Consider the following 20472-nt stretch of genomic DNA (forward strand, 5'->3'; position numbering starts at 1 on the left):
CAAGAGAATATTATATTATAAAAGTAAACTCACTCGAAAAATTTCAGAGAATAATTTTTGGGATTAAAATCGTGTTAAAATCGAATTAAAAGTAGAAATTAACGAATAAAAGTAGATACTATAAAAGTAAAGTCACTCGAAAAATTTTAAAGATTAATTTTTGGGATTAAAATCGTGCTATATTTTCAAGTAAAAATAGGGTTACAATTAAATTAGTGCTAAAATTAAACGGAGAAGAAGGATATAAAACATGAAACGATTCTTGGATGAAATTATTGAAATAAAAATTGACAAAAATATTTTCGAGATCAGTCTTGATTTAATCGTAATAAATTGGATAATTATCGGTCGTCTGTTTTTCGATAAAGTAAAAAATATGTAGAAAAGCGAGAAACGTTTGCTCGTCGTGTATGTGCACAATTTAATTAGTCCATGCATCCTTTATGAGAATCTCTATATCGATTCATCGGCGATTTGATCAGCCATGCTAGATTTATAAGATACTTAGGTTGGAAATGAAAATTTAATTTACACGGTTCAATCTGATACGGGAATTTTTAAAAGATTACATAATACAGATGCAATGAGGAATTAAAATGGACGTGCAAAGCGAAAATGTCTCGTCGGGATATTCTCCATGAGAGTATAATTATATAACGTGTGGCATAATATCGCTCTTTCATTATTTCACGTACCATTCGGTTAATATTTGAAAAGAAATTTCCTGTATTTTTTCGTGATCAAATACATTTCTTTCTTTTTCTTTATTTCATTCGCTATTTGATTTCATTATGGATAAAGTTCGTATTATTAACGTTGCCTGTATTAAATTTCTTCTCTCATATTACACTTTTGACCTATTACTCCATATAAGTATTCATTTTTATGTCACTGATATTTCGAGAGGTAGGTTTATAAATCTAATTGCAATAAATTCAAATATATTACTAACTTTATTAATATTTTAAATTATATATTCCTACTATCTCGAATAAAAATTTCCATACTGTGACACATGATTCGATAGATCTTACGTGATCATTCCAGTCTTAGAAACCTAATTGTGCAATACAATTTATTTTCATATCCATGATGTATCTCACTTATAGATACAAATATCTATCTTCCAACGTTAAATCTATATTAAATCACGCGGTTATATTAATATTGCTATCTCAAATAAAAATTTCCCAACCACATCTTACGTTTCGAGAGCTTTTGCGATATTAATTTCCTAAAAATACACGAAAAGTCAGGATATAATGGCACGGAGAACATACACACGTACAGCCACGCAAACAGGCAGTGGTTTTAAAATCGACAAAGGAATTCGAGGCAAAGAGGACGTGGAAAATAAAATACAAATCCTGCTACATTTGCCTGTTAGCGAAACAAAGCATCGAGCGGTACAAGGAAATAAAATGAAAATAAAATGAAAATGGACAATCGTGCACGATGATCGGTTCTGTATTCATTACCCTTTTTAAATTCAAATCCCTAAGGGCCTCGGTGTTTTATCCTAAAACATGGTTGATTCAACGTTCGTTTAACAGAACCAAGAGACAGTACTAAAACCGAAACGATACAGAAATATTTATATTCTCGAGGGTTCTAAATCGATGCTCCATTTTAATTTTCTCTTTAGATCTCGACGAGGGAAACGAGTCTTTGGGTTATCGAATTATGTTTATCACAAGGCACGGTCAATTTGTTGTTTTGTCTGACCGTAACCCGATCTTTCGTTTAATCTTCAAAGAGCTCGAAATCTCCAATTGATGATATTTTCTGCAGTATCTCGGATTCGTTTTCGCAAGATATTCTAGGTTCAGAAACTTCTGCTGTGTTTTTGTTTGTGCCTCTGCCTGCGGTATCGATGCTGGAATCGTTCCAGGAAATCTTGAATTCGAGGGAGAGTCGCTTCCAATGTGGGTTTCACATCGGGGAATGTAGGGATTATTCTTATTTAGAGGACGTAGGAATTATATTCTTCCAAAAATGTGGTACAATGGTGTGATATAGCCTCTACATTATATGCTTTATTATTATTGAATTATGAAATCTTGGGTTGGTTTTAGGGGGATATCGAATATGAAATATTTTAATTAACCCTTTGACTATGTCAGAAGGCGCCGTAATTGCCATAAGTGCCATAATATGCCATTTTAAAACGCACCAGTCGTACCATACGGTAGGGATCCATTTGCGATGTACACTGAGAACGGTGAAATTTTTCGTTGGGTGTGCATGTCTGAGAAATTATTGTATATTTAAATAATAATCGAAACACTACATTCTACTATATTAAAACAATATTGTTTATTTCTTTGTATTCTGCATTAAATGGTTACTGTACATACTTAAAATTTAGCAGTAAATCAAACTTTTGAGCGCCTCTAGGTGTCCACAGTAGTCAAGGAGTTGAGATTATTAGCTGGATAACAAGTCATTCAGTTTCTGCGTTGTATTTCTGCATTTTTAGCAATCGTAATACCCAATTTCGAATTATTTCGTTCATAGTAGAATTATAGGTTGTAACATTGAACACAAGATGCAAGAATTCAAAGTTCAAATATTGTTCTTTAATTCTTCGTTATTATCACACATCAGAGACAGTTGATGGCAAGTTTCATAACTTACCTGGAATTGACACTAAGAGGAGGTAAAGGTCTATTGCATGGATCCTCGAGATCGCATTGGCTACGAAGAAAGACTTCTAGAAGGCCCATGAACAGCATGAAAGACGAACCTCCGCATGTCGACGCCAAGGTTGGTCCGGTTGAAGGGGTTAATGGACAGTTGCAGCTCATCTGTAACAACAATCGGGTCTTTAACGATAAGCTAAAATAAACTGGAATAATAAGAAAGATCTTTCGATAAACTTTGTTATTCTGCCTTGTGTTCCCACGCGTCGCGAGTGTATCGAAGTTATTTCCTTCTTATGAACGCGTGGGCTGCTCTAGACGTTTTACGGTCTAGAGCTGTTATTGTTGTTTGGTAGCCCGAATGTTAATCTGCTTCTATCTTACTCCTTTCTCGGAGTCGCGATTCTAACTGACGGTTGATATGTGATAGTTTGCGAGTTCGAGTGTTTGAAAGTTGTGGTTTTACTGACTGTTAAGCCTTGGAATGTCGTGCCGGTATTTTGTTCGGCCCTTTGTCTAGAACAGACCCAGAAGACCGTTAGGGTCTTCTAGCAGCCAGATTCTAATTGATAGGTAACGGGTCCTTCAGAAAGGATCACGAATGTGCGGGTGGCCCACCAACAACCCCCTTTAAGGGAGAGGCTTCCTCCACCGGCAGACCTGGTCGCGGAAGACGGTCCTCCCTTCTTTGGGGGCATCTGATTCGCGGACCGAGGGCCCACCCTCGGTCCTGTCAACCACCAATGGGAAAACCGATTTCCCTTTGGAAACCATGGGCTCCGAAAGATCGTGCATCGCACAAGTTAGTTAGGTCAGTACCAGTCAGTCAGCAAATAACATTCGAAGAGTTCAGAAGAGTTAACCGGAACTATTACAAAATATACAGTCCACTAAAAACACAACGTTCCTTAGGAAATTTGGTTCGTCATTAACCGTCGCCAATTGCGGACGACCTATTGACGATATACATTTTGCTGTTGACGATATACACTGACTGACCCTTTTCCGCTAGTCAGTTCTTCGCCTTGGCATGTCGAGGATGCGCGCTGATCGGTTGTTTAGAAAAATGTTAATTTCCCAATCAGCGGCATCCTAATTGTCGTGATCACCCCTTCCATGCGCCCTTGGCGCGCCTTCTCCTGCAAGGGTGGGATGACACTCGAGCGGGCGTGAGGTCATGGGTTTTTCCCAAGGGTTACGGTGTTCGTCCTTTGGCTATTGAACGTAGGCGAAATGAAGATTTGAAAGAATATTAGTTTCATTGCTTCCCCAATATACCTAGAGTCCAACTCTAAAATAGTCTGACTTTCCGATCGTGTTATAAACCTTAGAAATACCGACCTCACGGCTCATTTAGCGATGCCAAGGCGGGATACTCCATATGTACCGCGTAACATGCCTGGTATTATGTCATTTTTGTGTATAATACTCGAAAATGACTATTTTCTTCGTCACTGAAATTTAATGAACAGGATCTTCAAATTAAATTAAATTTACACCTGTATCGCTTTCTTTAATTTTTGTCGAGGAACAGAGAGTAGATTCTCTGTTAATTTTGCTTCGAGAAGAAGAAGACTGCGATGTCTGCCAACCGGAAGTATTGATTAATTAAGATGGAGTCTTCCGCGAGATTTCACCGTGAACAAACACGTCCATGCTATAGAATTTATCGTCCTAGATAAATTAGCTAATTGCAGAAATATTAATTAGTTAGCTTTATCCTTAATAATTTCACAGTTCAGTGAATAATTAATACAAATAATTTCTTCCAATTTAAATCACTTTATTACTTTATTGCTAAATTACTTAATACTGGTATTAAGGAATTTATTAATAATGAAATTAATTAAGCAATCCGTTAATTAATTACTTAATACTGGTTTTAAGGAATTTATTAATAATAACAAAATTAATTACGTAATCTGGTAATCAATTACTTGATTACACCGGTAATTTCCTTTTTATTCTATTTTTTCTCTATTTCTTCATCGGTGGATAAATTACACGTGTTCTTCGCTAATCGTTAGCACAGAAAACGGGATATCGATAATTACTAGAGTCGCGTAAAGCAAGCCGAGACTTGAGGAATGAAAATATCCGCGGTCATCGGAGATGTAATTAGACGGTGATTTAATTATCCGTAAATTGATAAAAAAAAAAAAGGCGTCGCTTCTAAGCACTTATTGGAATCGTGAGACAGCGGGTTTTACGATCACCCGAGCGAAGTTGCACTTTTGTCGACTCAAAGGGTGAAGGAATAAGGAAGCCCAGCGGGCAGCCATACTTTCTACCTCGATCCTTTGTTCTCGACCCTTGTTTCCGATAAAAATTCATTATAAAAAAGTGAAATTTCATCGCAACAACGGTGACAGCCTGCTGGTCACCTGGCACTTTCTAATTTCATCTCTTTTTTGCGCGATTATCAGTCCACTTCGAAGTTAATTAAAAATTTCCGCTCTGAAATGTCAATCTAGAATTTAACTGGAACCATTGACGAATATAATAGGTGCATAGATTAATTTTCTTTTTATATCAAAAATGTTAATTCCTGTTAGCTTTGGGCAGTGGTCGAAGAAAAGAATACACTTTGATACGTTCTATTTAGACATATTTAACAGTAATGAGATAGTTCTTTATACGTACACTTTCGCAACTTTCTGTGTAGTTAAGTTAACCCTTTGCACTCGAGAAGTGAGCTTCAGTCACCATTTCATAAAATTTGGAAGATCGATATTAATTGATATATCAAATTTAATGTAATGTAACAGTGTGCGAGGTATCGAAATCAAATAATTCTACAATTCTATTATTATACAATTCTTTATTTACTGCTCAAAAGGTATCGTCAGTTTTTTAATAGAGAATCTTTGAATTTCTATTCTTCTCTAGCCAAAAAGTCGTCGAGTGCAAAGTGTTAATAATTTATACCGAAAAACCGGTTGGTCATATTCGGTAAACCCTTAAACCGTGTTTACATGTAATTTACCTAGGTGTCGTTAATGTTCTATATCGTATTAACAAAAAACACTAATTTAAATAAAAAAAAAGAAATAAAATACAGGTAATTCGCAGGTATCTACTACCCTCGTCGCACCCCATCTACCAATGAAAAATTTAGAGATCATAGGAAATTTAAGAAAATTCAAAATTTACAGTAGTATTTTAATAAAATATGTAAAATTGTCCACTAATTTGTATATAAGTTTTATTCGTTTTTATTTCATAGAACGTAGCGCGATGAATGGTTTAAGTAGATTATTAGGAAGAAAATTATTTCGATAGGTAATTTTCTGTTATAAACAACGGCAGCCGGGATACGTGTTGATGTGCTGTGATATCAGTGTCGAGATTGTTCAATTCCAACGGAAATTGGATTCATTCCGTGTATCGCGGGGAAATTCATCAGTATCGAGTTTCGAGAACACTAGACGAATTCGCAATCATCGATATGAATAAATGCAAAAACTGCAGTATCGGTCGCATCATTCGTTGCAGAACTTTATCGGGGTTGTTGTTTCGTACTGATTTTCTCTCTGCAACGTGGCTCGATAATTCTGTATATGCCGTAATAGCTTCGTTTATTCGTGATCGACAACCCGAGAGACGCGTGTATGCTGGTTCTATCAAATTTCAGTTTCCTACTTCGTTAGAGATGAGAAACGTGTTTATGAACTGCCATTTTATTTCTATTATTCACCTTTCATTTATCTGGGCTTTATCAATGCTCAGAGAATTAACCTGGATCCTTTATCCTCTTTATTAATGAATTTAAGAAATTGAATAGATTATAGATCATAGATTCGTCTAAATATATTTCTCTCTTTCCTTTTCTAGAGAAATTAGATTTAGGTAAATTTAAGATTAAACAGATTTAAGTCGATTCTCAAGGAAGCTAGGTAAATTTAAGTCAATTTTTAAGGAACTTAGATAAATTTAAATACCATTTTTCCTTTTTTGAAAATCGAAATTTAGATGAACTTACAAGGAGAGTGCAAGTCCTTCGGGTGATTGATTTAGTTGAAACTTTGCAGGTTTGTAGATTTAGTCATCCAGTCCAAGAAAGTGTACCATTATAAGGGCAATTACTTGATAGTTTTCGAGATATTTATGATTAAAGTTTTATTATTCTTAACTAGAGTTTTTCCGAATAGTTGTCGATATTTATTAAGTGGCGTTGTGACCTAACGGTACCTGATAAATATTCGAAGTAAATCTATATAATTAAGGCAATAATAAAATTCTAATCATAAATATCTCGAAAATTATTGAGTAGTTGCTTTATAACGATACATTTTCTTGAACTGGATGAATAAATCTACAAATCTGCAAAATTTCACCTAAATCAATGACCCAAAGGACTTGCAATCTTCTTGTTAGACTTAAAAAGAGTATTTAGATTTAAATAAAATGTGAAAATTTGTTAAAATTTACCCCTATTACAGTGTCGTTAGTTTTTAAATCTATACTCTTCGTTCATAACGAATATATATAAACATACATTTCATTATGAAAGTCTGAATTTTCAAATCTAGTCTTGAATTTTTCTAATTTCATATCTGCTCCTCTGCTTTCGATCGCTATTCAACCCCCACTCGCCATTGGCAATTTATCCAAATCGAAAACCCCTTCACGACCGTTTCCCTTAACACCTCTTCAATCGTTCAAATCCTTCAAGCCCTTCGAACCACCATCTGCGCCCCGACCAATTACCCCCGATTAAACAATTTACGACGTTTCGACGAGAAGGAAAGCGACACTGGAGTCTGGTCACGTAGCGATCTCAATCGATGCAGCGAATCTGCGACGAGGATGTCGATTCTTCTTCATCGTATTCTATTCGTAACCCTCTATAACCGAATTTTCCTTCGCTCGCGAGGGAAGAAATTTCGTTTTGTTACTCTCCATCTGACAGAAGTGGAAACAGATAATCGTTACAGTAGGCTATTCGTTCGTTAACAGTGGAAGGTTGGTCTCCACTGTGGCAAAATGGTCTCACAGTAAACATGTAAAATGTCATATAAAAGATACGGATAAATAGGTATCAAATTTCACTTCATAATTCTAGGGAATATTTACGAGATCGTTTGCATTGAATTATTTCGAAAGAATTTTATGGATAATAAAATTATTTTTAACTAAATATCACAGGTAGCACGGTTCGTTGAATGTGGATACACCAAAGTATATAAAGTATAAGATTATTAATTTTAACAACACTTATCCTACTCTAGATCTATTCAGCCAATTTCTTCACTCTATAAAACAGCTACTACATCGCAGCTCTCTTTTATTTTTCTTTTTCTTTGTTACCATTAATTTTATACCTCACTGTAATAATTTTCTCGTAATTTTTCTAATAGGTTAATCCTGTATAAATAAATAAATAAATAAATATTAAATTTCGCAATAAATCGTTAGTTCAACGTACATTAACGTTGCCAATTAGTATTCCGCATTCTATATACGTTACTAGTGTTCCGAATCGTTATATTCCATTTCGTATAACCGCTAATGCATTCTGTTATTATTTTCCATTGCCCGTGTATTATTATTTCTCAAAAGGCTGCAACATTTTCGCCATTTTCTCCACTTTCGCCGCATACCTCGAGACCCAACGGTTACCCAGCATTTCCCTAAACTTCGAAGCCATAACAACTCATCTTCGGAACACGTGAACTCGTCTATTTTCCTTGTCAACTAAATATTATTCTTGACTCAGAGCGTTACGAATGGTAAAGACTGTTTTCCTAGATCATCGCAGTCATCAACGATTCCTCCGTCGTCCCGTGCTCATCGACTCGCCACATTCTATTCTCGAACAGGCCTCTGGCCCTGCGTTCTGCAACGGTAATACGTTTTTGCACGTTTCCTCTTCCTACGCTCCTCATCCTCCATCTACATTCCGCGACCAGGCAGTTACCTTTCCTTCATGGTGAACCGTAATTGTTGTTCTGCAGTTGTGGATGCACGTAGAGCGAGGCATCTCTCATTGTTCCTCCTTGCCACCTCTCCGAGCCAGACATCTCGCCAGCTAGCTATGCTTCTTGCGTGGAATGATCGATGAAGCATGGCGAACGAGATCGAGCCGCATGACGTCGAGGTGGAATTCGCGATCATTCGTTTGGCTTTTTCTTGCTATTATGCGAGTTGCGTTGCAACGCGTTACGGTAATCTTTGCAGATGGGATTCGATTTTACGACAGACTCGCGACTAGAAAGTGGGTGAAATATCGATACAGTGGAATGGAGGATGGTGAAATTTGCGGAGAATGCAGGGAAACGCGAGGTCTGAGTAAAAGAGAGGCATTGTTGGGATATCGTTGGTATTCGTGGACGATGAGTATTCATTAGGTAATTGTTTTTGGCCACTGTATCGTAGGAGATATTCTTTATTGTTCGATGATACGCGAGTCGAATGGATCGTTATTTAATCGTGGGAACGGCTTTTATTTCTCATTGTTCAGAATCCAGGTGTAATTGAAGGGTACACATCAAAACCGAGTCTTGTCAATTTTATCGTTTTCTAGAGAGAGGGAAGATACTTTACAACCTTCGACTTTGTTGACCTGGTTTGCCTTGTGTCATGCTTGAAGAAGTACACACATATATCTTTTGTAATATCTGTATATTTCTATTACAATGTATTATATCATTAAGTATTCAGGAAAAATGACACTCCGTTTCGATATGAAAATGTTATGGGTAATTCATCTGACTGGTGTCAACATAACGCGAAATTTTTTACGATACCTGTTACGTGCACAGTTCCACATAACAGTGCCACTGCGGTTCCATGAAACGCAATTATTTATGCAACCAGATCGGTTATTAACTAATTACTAATACGAGAAAATAGTTATTAAGTTGCCATTGCTATTATAATTAAGGAAATTGCGAAAAATCGAGCCACGATTCCAGAAAACCATAAAGACCACAATTATCCACTGTATCGAATAATTCTAGCCATTGGTCTCCGACCCCCGTCAGTTCCACCGTTAAATTTCACCACAGTGAGCCAGTGATACACATAAAATTCGTTTCTTAATCATTAGTCAGAACGAGTTTCCATACGTCGAGAGCCGAGAAAGGAACAAATCGTAGGATGCAATTACATAACACAGGATCATTCACGATCGAAGTATAACAGACGATCGTGCTCATTACCATCGATGTCACCGGCTAACGACAGGTGTCCAGCTCTCCTGATCAATTCCCATCCAGCTATCTATAATTGCTCGAATAAATCACGCGTCGTATCGACTTTCTTCTCCAAATACATCTATTATCCACGTTGCTCCGGCTCGTAAAAATGTTCACGAACAACGTCACCTTGCCCGTTCGCTTCGCCAGACAAGAGAGGCTCAGTCTGCGAAAGGACATCGCCGGTACCCGCATGGTCGTGTGTACACACCTTCAACCGTTACGTTCACTGACCGAGAACCACGTCGATTACGAAAGTCACGCAGTTCTGCAGCTTCTTTTTTTTGGCCACGGTTTTCCTGCCTGTTTACTCGAGCCGTCTGGCCGGGTAGCCAGCGTGCAACAGGCTAATTGGACAGGTCGTAGCCCTGATCGGGACGTGTCGAAAGTCCTGGAAGGATGAATTTTGTGTCCTCAACCTAGAATGCCGATTGGAACGCGACATATGCGTCCGATGCAGGGTTGACGTGTAATGACTTTTTGATGTCCATCACGTGTGGCTTTTTATTGTTGTCTTGTGCGTCTTATGAGCTTGGCGAGCTGGCTGCTGAGAAGGTACAAGGTTACGATAGGTGCATTCTTCGCTGAGACTGACTGTGGGGGTCTTTGTTGCTCTTGAAACGTGTGCTCTTAGGGTCTTGGTGGCATATTTTCATATGGTAGGAGGATTTTCTTTGTAATTAACGCTTTCATTGCCACGTTGGTCATATATGACCGGTCACGGTTTCTCCTGTGACGCCACGGTGGTCATTGGTCATACTTAAACTACATTGAACAACATTGAATGAAAATTGACAGTTAGTGCATTTTGAATTTAACCGCTAATTGGAAGATACTTTGAAATAAAAAGTGCCTCATTGAATTATTAAAGATTTTTATTAGAACGTCAAAAGAATATTAGAACAGCGGTGCATCTTACGTGGCGTCCTGAGCGAAGCATGTGATTTTGGCATGGCAGTCAAAGGGTTAATATAATTTTTCGTGTGCAGTTTATGTCTAAATCGACGATAGCGATTTGTTCATTCTCGTCACACGATGAGGTACACACTTACTGACAAAAATTAAGAAACAACGTCTAGTAATTTAATCGGTTGGTAATTTGGGTATATTCTCTATCTTCTGAGATACTTGGGTTGAAACTTATCTTACTATGCTGTAATATTTTTAGTTTCAATCTATGTATCTTAGAAGATAGAGAATATACCGAAATTCCCAAATGATGGGGTTGTTTCTTAACACTTTGTTGACTGGCCATTTTACACAGAAACTATGCCATGTCACCGGCTATTATTTTGTAATCCAACCTTCAAAATCACTTTCACAGGCAATATTCTATATCGCCCTGGGTTTCATAAATTGAAATAGATAATGCAAGTGCAATGACGAGTTAACTCGTCATCGGTCAACAACGTTTGAGTAGGAAAAGACGAGTTAACTCGTCACCGGTTAACAATGTGTTAATTTTTGTCAGTAAGTGTACGTAATCCTGTTTGTGATAGCGACAAACAGGATTACACAATAACTAAAATTCGCATGTGTTTATTTTTACGTTTGTATTGGAGAAAGTGGACTTATTAAACTGTCACCAATCTGACGTGTATTTCTTTCGACTGTCAATTTATGGGGCTCTCAGAGCAGGCTTCAAGTTTACCAACCTTGTGACAAAATAAAAGATTGTCAATAAATATTTAATAAAAGAAAAGTATCGATGTATATGTGATAATAATTGGAAATGTTTGTGCTTATGCGTATCGGGTTAATCTTCTTAAATGGAATTTAGGTATTTTATATTATTAGATTTGTCGAGATCAGCTTAACGATTTTATATTTGTACGAACAACGAAAAGACTGTACCGTGACAGCTCTGGCGACCTGACGATGACTTTGACTGAAGATCTCAAACCATGGTTACTCTCACGACCTGGAGGTGGCCCTGACAGGAGATCACAGTGCTACGACTCTCCAAACCTGGAGATGACTTTGACGAAAGATCTTAGTACCATGATCACCCTCGTCACCTGCGGGTGGCTTTGACAGCAGATTACGGTATTATAACGACCCTCGTGATATTCACCTTTTAATTTAAAGTCTCGCTGCCTTTAAACCTTACTCGCATAGTCTAATTCTTCTTTTCTGTCACTTTGTATGTGAATAAAGTGACGATAAACTGAAATGTTTCGATATAGAATTATAACGAATTAACCCTTTCGCTATTACAGGCGATTATAGTCACCGGCCACGAGACACCATCTAAGTACACAGGACGGATGACTATAGTCACTGGCCTTAGAAATTATGTAAAAAATTAAGACAGGTGCTATCGTTCCTCTTAGCTCTCTTTGTAAAGAATTGCATGCTCTATTACGGTGGTCAGTTGTTCCTTTTCTTTCTTTCTTCGAAAAATTTGCGTCAAAAGACCAAATGCTAAAGGTTACGCTATCATAATGTTACTATCTTTAACACGTCGCTTCGTTCTACTGGAGAGATTTCGTCATAGTAAAAGGGTTAACGATGTATAAAAATGAAAAAGATATGTAGGAAGGTACAGTTTAATTTGTTTTCAGCAAGGAGACACTTTCTTCAGAGTTACGCAAGAAATTTCGAGCGTCGAATCAGTTGTTTTCCCGACAGAAAGTTCATTCGTGCTCTGTTGATCGTCGGGAAATAGAATTGTATCAGCATCTCTTATAATTTACATCGCATAAATGCGTGGAATCGTGGTAACGGAAACGAGGAAGCGTCCCACACTTTCTTCGTTGATCTTTCTGACAGAAAAACGGGAAAAAAATCTCAACTGCGAATTATGCGCTCCACCGATGTCGCAATAATTATAAAACGGCATTAAATAATCATTCCTTTGTGCTTGGATAACGTGTGCTACCTTTACCCATAGACATTTTGGTCCAATTTGCTCGCAATCGTTATAAAGCTATACTTTCCATACAATCGTGTTACTCTTCACAATTAAAAAATAATTACTGCTGATCGTGTTTCTGTAAACCGGTGAAATATAAACGAGATTTTAAAGGGAAGAAATAAAAATTTCGTTATATTTCAGTGAAACCGTACGATTCTTTCATGGCCCATAAACGGGAATATTTTATTCAGTTCTCTCTGACTCCTGGATTGAAATAAGAACGTGCAATTGGAATTACGTCACGGTCTATAAAAGGATTACGTTTGAAATGCACATCAGAATGATAATGAAATAAAGATTCGACGAGAATTTGAAAACGTTCAAATTTCAATGCCCTGCAGGTGAAACATTAAAATTTCTTCGAGCCCTGTCTCCCTCCTGTGACATAAATTAAAAATCACAAAATTAAAAATGAAAATTTCATAATAATTACATGTATGAAAATAATAGTCTTATAATAGCTTCACGATGCATTAATATTTTTAAAATGTTTTTAATACACAAGTTTACGAGGTATTATATAACCCCTAAAGTCTGACACCTTCTCTTCTGTCAGTCTCTTTATATGGTTAATTTAATTAAAACCCAGAGCATCTGTATAGTAATTTATTTACACGCGTAACTCTGAATCTTGTAATTAGATCATGTCATAAGCACCTCGTTTCCTGTGTCGGCATATTTCAGTTTCTTCCAGGATAAATTTCTTCAAATCTGTATACAAGATACGTTCAGTCTGGGCACTTAAGGAACGCGTGGTATTCGTTGAAAAAGTTATGGATTTATCGAGGAGAATATTATGATATACGTGCTTGGGAATCCGTTCGCCTATCTGGCTTCGTTAAACTCGCTATTTCCAACTTGCACGAGAAGCTTAGGCTCTTTGGAACGAAGACTCGTATCTTATAGTCTGGTTAGAAACGCCATTCCCCTGGCAGAACTCGATAGCGAGCTAGGGTTCGATGTGCAACTTATGCAAACTCGTGGTTTCGAATTTAATACATTAAACGTGATGTCCTGTTCTTTATACCTAATTAGTCGCTGCAAAATTAACGTAATATTTCCAGTTCTCCAATTTCGAAAATTCTCTACGGTTTTTTAAATTTCTCATTTGCAGACATTATATTGGCAGTGGTATTAGAAGCTTTAAAAACTGATTAATAATTAATAATTAAAACCACGAATTGAGGAAAATTAATAATAAAATAGAAATTACAACGAATAAAATAATTAAAATCGACTTTTCGAGAATTCTAGAGATCCAATGGCGAATCGTGCGAGTAAACTGAGAAATATTTCTTTTCAAAGAATATTCACCCGATAAGGTGCTGTCTCGTAAATTCTTACACGATAAATTTACGAACAGTCAAAATTCAGATTCAGCAGTAGTTCATCGAACAATGCAAATTAGTAAAAGAGTCGAAAGTCTTGAAAGTCGACTGCAATGAATAAAATAATAAAAATCGCCTTTTTAAGGAATATAGACAGCCAACGGTAAATTACATAAATTATTCCGAGTTGGAAAGTATTCCTTTAAAAAGGCTATTTAACCACGGTGCATTTCGAATTTCAGTGAAATTCAGAGGAAACCTAACTGGAAGAAGAAAAATATTATTATTATTTATTTATTAATTTCGAGCCCACATGCCAAGAAATGGACTTGGTTTACAATTATCCGCGTTCTCTCACATTCTTCCATACCGTTTGTCTCTATTGTATTATAATATCTAAACGTTTGTACATAGAAGAAAAATATTATTGTATTTATATAAAACCTTGTTAGGGAATCGATGTCACGAGGATTTTTCCATAATTCCATAATTCGCGTAACATTCGAAAGTATCGCGAGTTCCACGACGAGCGAGGCAGGTAATCGGAAGTTGACGTGCAACTCGTTTTAAATAAAATACCTGTGATCTTTCGTTTGGTCTCGTGCTGGGTTTTACAAGCAATTATCGCTCACATGTACGACTGTCGTGCAATCGAAGTCACCAGCTCCTAACTATCCGAGCCTTGTAACGTTTTGCACTTCGTCATACCTGCTGGTCGCGCAAATAGCTCGCACGTCAAGCAGAATTTATGCAACACCGGGACTATTTATTTCTAACACCATCGTGGATAGTAAAACATAACGAATCGCGTGGTTTTCGTTCTTTCGCCGATTTCGAAGGACTTTGTTGCTCCAGCCGAATTTTTACCAGGTTACCGATTTTTCTGGTGCCATTCGATTCTTGGAAATGAAAAATATCGTCAGAACGTGAAATTACTCGATGTGGACATAGATGTACGATATCGAAATAGACAAGTGTTTTGCGAAATTTGGAAATCGAATATTAAATTTATCAAGGTAACCGTTTTAAGGATCGATATAGGTTAGGTACGCACGTTTCGGTGTAACAGGGATGAATTTTTAAGCGTGATGTATGAAACGAGTATCCATGATGGGTGATGCAAAATAAAAGTTATGTAAGAACTTGAATTTCGTGGAAGAGAAAGGTCGAAGAAGAATCATTTTCATTTCTGCATTCTGCGTCGTTCTTTGGGCAAGAATCAAGGTATTATAGGAAATTATTTTGTGATAGATTCTTGAATTTTTTTGCACAGAACAATACGGTATTTGAGGGTACGATTTAGATAACTGAGATTTTAACCCTTTGCACTCGACGATTTTTTGGCTAGAGAAGAGTGGAAAATCAAAGATTCTCTACTAAAAAACTGACGATACTTTTTTGAGCAGTAAATAAAGAATTGTATAATGATAGAATTGTAGAATTATTTGATTTCAATACTTTGCACGCTGTTACATTACATTAAATTTGATATATTAATTAATAACGATCTTCCAAATTTCATGAAATGCTGATTGAAGATCACCCCTTGAGTGCAAAGGGTTAAACCTAATTTAATTCGGCTTTAAAGCGATAGAATAGTTTGCAAGAATACATTTTACATCGAAAATTTTCGTCAAAAATTTTTCTCAACTCTTTATATACATATATCGATTCCATTAGAACCTAAGAATTAAATGGACAAACAACATAAGCAATTTCTTCCTTCTATGAAAATCTTATTTTAAAATCTCATTTATATTCCACGCATAATTTAATTTTATATATTAATTTTTATCATTAATAATTTATAATTCATTTTTAATTTCTCAATTATATCCGCAAAGTTCCCATATATCCGAAATAAAGCCATTTTACGTAATGTCGAAGCAACGAGCCATTAGGTACAATTTTTAACGTGTCTATTAAACAGGAGTGCTCCTTTTACGGTTACCAAGAAAAAGTTACCTTCGTCCCTCTAATCTTCCGTTTCGAGATTTATGCTTCGTTTCACGCTCCTGTGCTGGCCGGATATCGGATGTTCCAATGAATTGTGCAAAATTGTTGGCGCGAAATATGTCAGAGCTGAGCTGGTTTCATGGAGGATACGAATAATACAAATGGCGGTCTTGTGATCGACTGGGGATTTTTATCACCGGTGCATCTCTTGGGAACTGCAGCTTTTTGAACACGGTTATTTATTTCCTCCTTTCCTCTTTCGACTTTCATTCGTTATTTTATCGTCTCACTTATTTTTCTTTTCCTATTCCACGATTGTTTCATCCCTTATCGATCACGAGATATTCACAGAGTGATCACATTCTTGTGTCGTTTTCCAAATTTGCAATTTAAATGGAACATTTAAGTAGTTCCATATGCAATTGACATTATATGACTAGTAATTGGAAAAGGTGCTAGAAAGTTTCAAAAATGTTTGATACTGACAGGGACAATTTATAAATTCATTATTATTTATTGCAATCCTTGACTGTTTAACTTAGGATGGCTTCCGGTTATTACATACATTCTTATGACTATACATGTACAGCATGATCACTCATTTTTCTTTTTCTATTCCACGATTGTTTCATCCCTTATCGATCACGAGATATTCACAGAGTAATCATATCCTTGTATCGTTTTTTAAATTTGGAATTTAAATAGGACATTTAAGTAGTCCCATATGCACTTGATATTATATGTCTGGTAATTGGAAAGGGTGCTAGAAAGTTTCAAAAATGTTTGATACTGTCAGAGACAATTTATAAATACATTGTTATTAATATTTATTTGTATTTATATAATTTGTATTGTATTTGTTGTAATTCTGGACTGTTCAACTTAGAATGGCTTCCATATGTTATTACATATATTCTTATGACAACCCATGTACAGCATGATACTCCAAACTATATATCTTCTTATCACAGTTGATGCACAATTTATAAATTTATTGAAGCCTCCTATAACACGGTCATGTCATTCTATACTGAATTAAACGAAACAGTATAAATGTTCATGCTATATGCTTGCTCGAGCTTTCCGAATCGTGCTGTATGGAAAGAGTGTCACAAGAATATCGTGTTGTAGGAGAACCGTCGCAATTTTTGCGTCCTATTATATCGAAATCGTATTTTCAAGGTATATCATTAGAACAAAGTGGAGTATTATAATTAAGCAGTATTGGAATGAAAATGTGCGATCGAAGAGATACGCGCAATCCGTGACTATCTACATCTGTAAAATACTCGTGTCACCAGAGGGTAGAGCTCATTAAATGGCGTAGAATTTTTTCTCCCTTCTTTCCTTTAGAACAAAACTAGAAGCAAGATCCAGTTTATGGGATTGACCTGTATAGCAGTGTCACGAACGGTAACAAGTTCATGCATATTTATGAATAACGATATCCCATGGCGCGTTTTCAGTCTTAAATATTCTAACAGTCACTCAACTTCGATCAATAATAAAAATCAACCGTTATATTTTTGTCGTGATAAATTTCTTTGAGCGAACCGGTGATGCGATTGGCCGAGAAAACGAAAAAGCAATGGACCGTTATTTTTATACAACATTCAGTCAGAGAGAGAATGTAAGACAAGTAGTACGATGAACCTAGTGGGAATATTTCAAGGGAAAGGTAGAATGATTCCACGATTCTTAATGCCAAGGTATATCGCGACGCGAGTCGATAATACTGAAACGGCATTATTGCGAGATACACGCGTGGAGAAAAATTATCCTGCTTTTGAATTTAAAGGATTGTTTGCTAGTTAAGTTGCATGGGTAATTTCTCGTAGTGATTGGTACAAATATCTGCCATTACATGGTGGCATTGTTAGTATTTCATTGTGTCATGTATATAGTGTCATTTCATTGTGAGATTGTGATTAAGATGAAGGAGATAGTTTTAAAAATTGCAATTTTTAATTTGGGGGTTTGAGAATATTGAAAATTTGTAAATTTGGGAATTTAGGAGCTTGGAAATAAAAAGTTTGGAAATCTGAGAACTTTAAACTTTGGGAGTTTGGGAACCTGAGAATCTGAAAATTACAAAATTTGGGAATTTGGACGCTTGGAAATAAAAGGTTTGGAAATCTGAGAACTTAAAAATTTAGGAGTTTGGGAATTTGAGAATCTGAAAATTAAAATAGAAATTTGGACGTTTGGAAATAAAAGGTTTGGAAATCTGAGAACTTAAAAATTTAGGAGTTTGGGAACTTGAGAATCTGAAAATTAAAATTTGGGAATTTGGACGCTTGGAAATAAAAAGTTTGGAAATCTGAGAACTTAAAAATTTAATAGTTTAGGAATCTAAGAATTTGTAAATTAAAAAATTTGAAGATTTGGACGCTTGGAAATAAAAAGTTTGGAAATCTGAGAACTTAAAAATTTAGAAGTTTGGAAATCTAAGAATTTAAAAATTAAAAAATTTAGGAATTTGGATGTTAAATAACGCGAGAATTCGGTAGCTTAAAAACTGACAATTGCGAAGTTTGCAAGCTCTGTTCTTGAAATTTTAAACTTAAATTTGGAAATTTTTAATTTGAAACTTTCATAAAGTAAAGATAGATAGCATCTCGCGTTGCTGAAATGTCGTTCTCAAAATATTTCTAGTAGTTAAATATTCCCCAGAGACCTGTTCTTGGGGATCAATTAACCTCGCGCAATCTGCTTTGCTGTCTACATATATTCGATCAACATACGCGTATTATCTCTACGATGTTCATAAATTTAACGCTACTCTCCGATTTTCGTATAAGGACACCGAAATCGTATCGTCATTTCCATAATCAGATTATACAACAATTTAATACTCCTGAAAGCACGAAAGCTGAGCTCATTAACTCGGTCATTCCCTCATCAAAAATTCTTTTTGAACACGTATGAACGTGCCCCAAAATCAATATATCCGAATTAATTCGCTTCAGTCTCTGCAAATAAATTTACAGTATAATAATATAATTTTCATATAAAATATATGCATTTAACTATACATTAAAAGCGAAAATTAAAATTCCGAGGACCTTCGCGTGAAAGAATCAGCAAGTTCAAAATATACTTGGATGATTCACCTCTTTGCCAGGTCAACAGGTTGATTGCAATGCCAGTCTCGCATTGTAAAATCGCCAAGAAGCGAATCGCGAGTTTTTCCACTCGATTGTGCTTCTCGAAAATGGGAGTGGTGTTTTTTTTTACGGCTTTCTTAAACTGCGAGTCACGTCGCGATTGTATAATCCATCTCCTGCGACTGGTCATTTTTGAAAATCCTTGGTAAAAGTATAAAATATGTCTCAGTTGGACAAACACTCGAATATCTTCGAATATCTTACCTAGGATACAAATTTAAAAATATCTAACTTCATCGAAGAATAAATTAGGAAAAATATTTTCAACGTTTTAATATTCAATTTTCGTTTCCAAAAATTATTATCGACAAAGATATTGTCGAAGCTATTCGAAAAGAGACAAATACTCGAAAATTGAGTAATAAAAAAATACCTCATTTCGCAGCATAAATTAAATACAAATTTCTCGGATTTCAACTCTGCATCGCCATTTTTAGAAATTCTCAATGGCGAAAATACTTCGTCTGTATAAATATTCGAAAGTTGCCGAGAGCAAAAGGATATTATCTCGAAGGATGATTTAAAAGGAACTTTTTCAAAGTTCCAGTCTTCAATCTCAATGCGAAATGCTTTATTATTGTACGTATGAACGTGTTTCTCTCTTTGTAATTAATTACTTGCGTTTAATCACTTCGTTCCCCCTGAAAGGGGCAGAAATTCTCTCGTTCAAAGTTCCACGAATTGGAGATCAGAAATAAAATTTCAACCATCGCTTTTAACCTAGACGTAAACGGTTAAGCGCAATTATTTTAGCCGGATTCTTCGCCAAGGGATTAAAGGGAGAGGTTTAACAAACCCGTGAATAATGGAACGAGCTGAAGGAATTTTCTTGGAAATCGGCCGTTCGATTTGCTCAATTTCGAGTACGTAATGCCTGATTTTATTCCTCGTTAGAGACAGATGTTTCACATAGCGTATACGTAATTAGATTCAAAGTTCGGATACACGCATTCCACCTGATTATCTCGTCTTGTCGTTCTTTCGGCGTTACACAATTCGCGCGACTCCGCTACGCCGGTAGGGCATTGTTTAAACGAAAAACGTGAAAGAACGGAACTCGCGATTATAATTAACGAGTCTTGCGACGTTCCGTTTTAGAGGAAAAAAAGAGAAGCCTGCCTCGACTTCTTCCGCCAAGAACAATCGTCGCAGGGCGGTGCGATCGTCGACGAAATTTCATATTTTTCCGCTCTTTTTGTAACGAACGCACTTCGTTCAATTCAGCTCTCGCAGAATTTTCGAAATCCGCTGGTTCTCATACTG

At 36.2% G+C, this 20472-nt stretch overlaps 1 protein-coding gene across 1 annotated transcript in view; it reads right to left on the minus strand.

Moving 5' to 3' along the window:
* Positions 1–20472, minus strand: part of LOC108555249 (glucose dehydrogenase [FAD, quinone]) — a 40402-nt gene that overhangs the window by 18484 nt on the left and 1446 nt on the right. The window contains exon 2 of the mRNA XM_017910809.1: positions 2638–2807. Within this exon, the coding sequence (XP_017766298.1) occupies positions 2638–2807 (170 nt within the window). The remainder of the gene's footprint in view (positions 1–2637; positions 2808–20472) is intronic.

Source organism: Eufriesea mexicana, unplaced genomic scaffold (genome assembly GCF_001483705.2).
Source record: "Eufriesea mexicana isolate 0111107269 unplaced genomic scaffold, ASM148370v2 scaffold167, whole genome shotgun sequence".
NCBI lineage: Eukaryota > Metazoa > Arthropoda > Insecta > Hymenoptera > Apidae > Eufriesea > Eufriesea mexicana.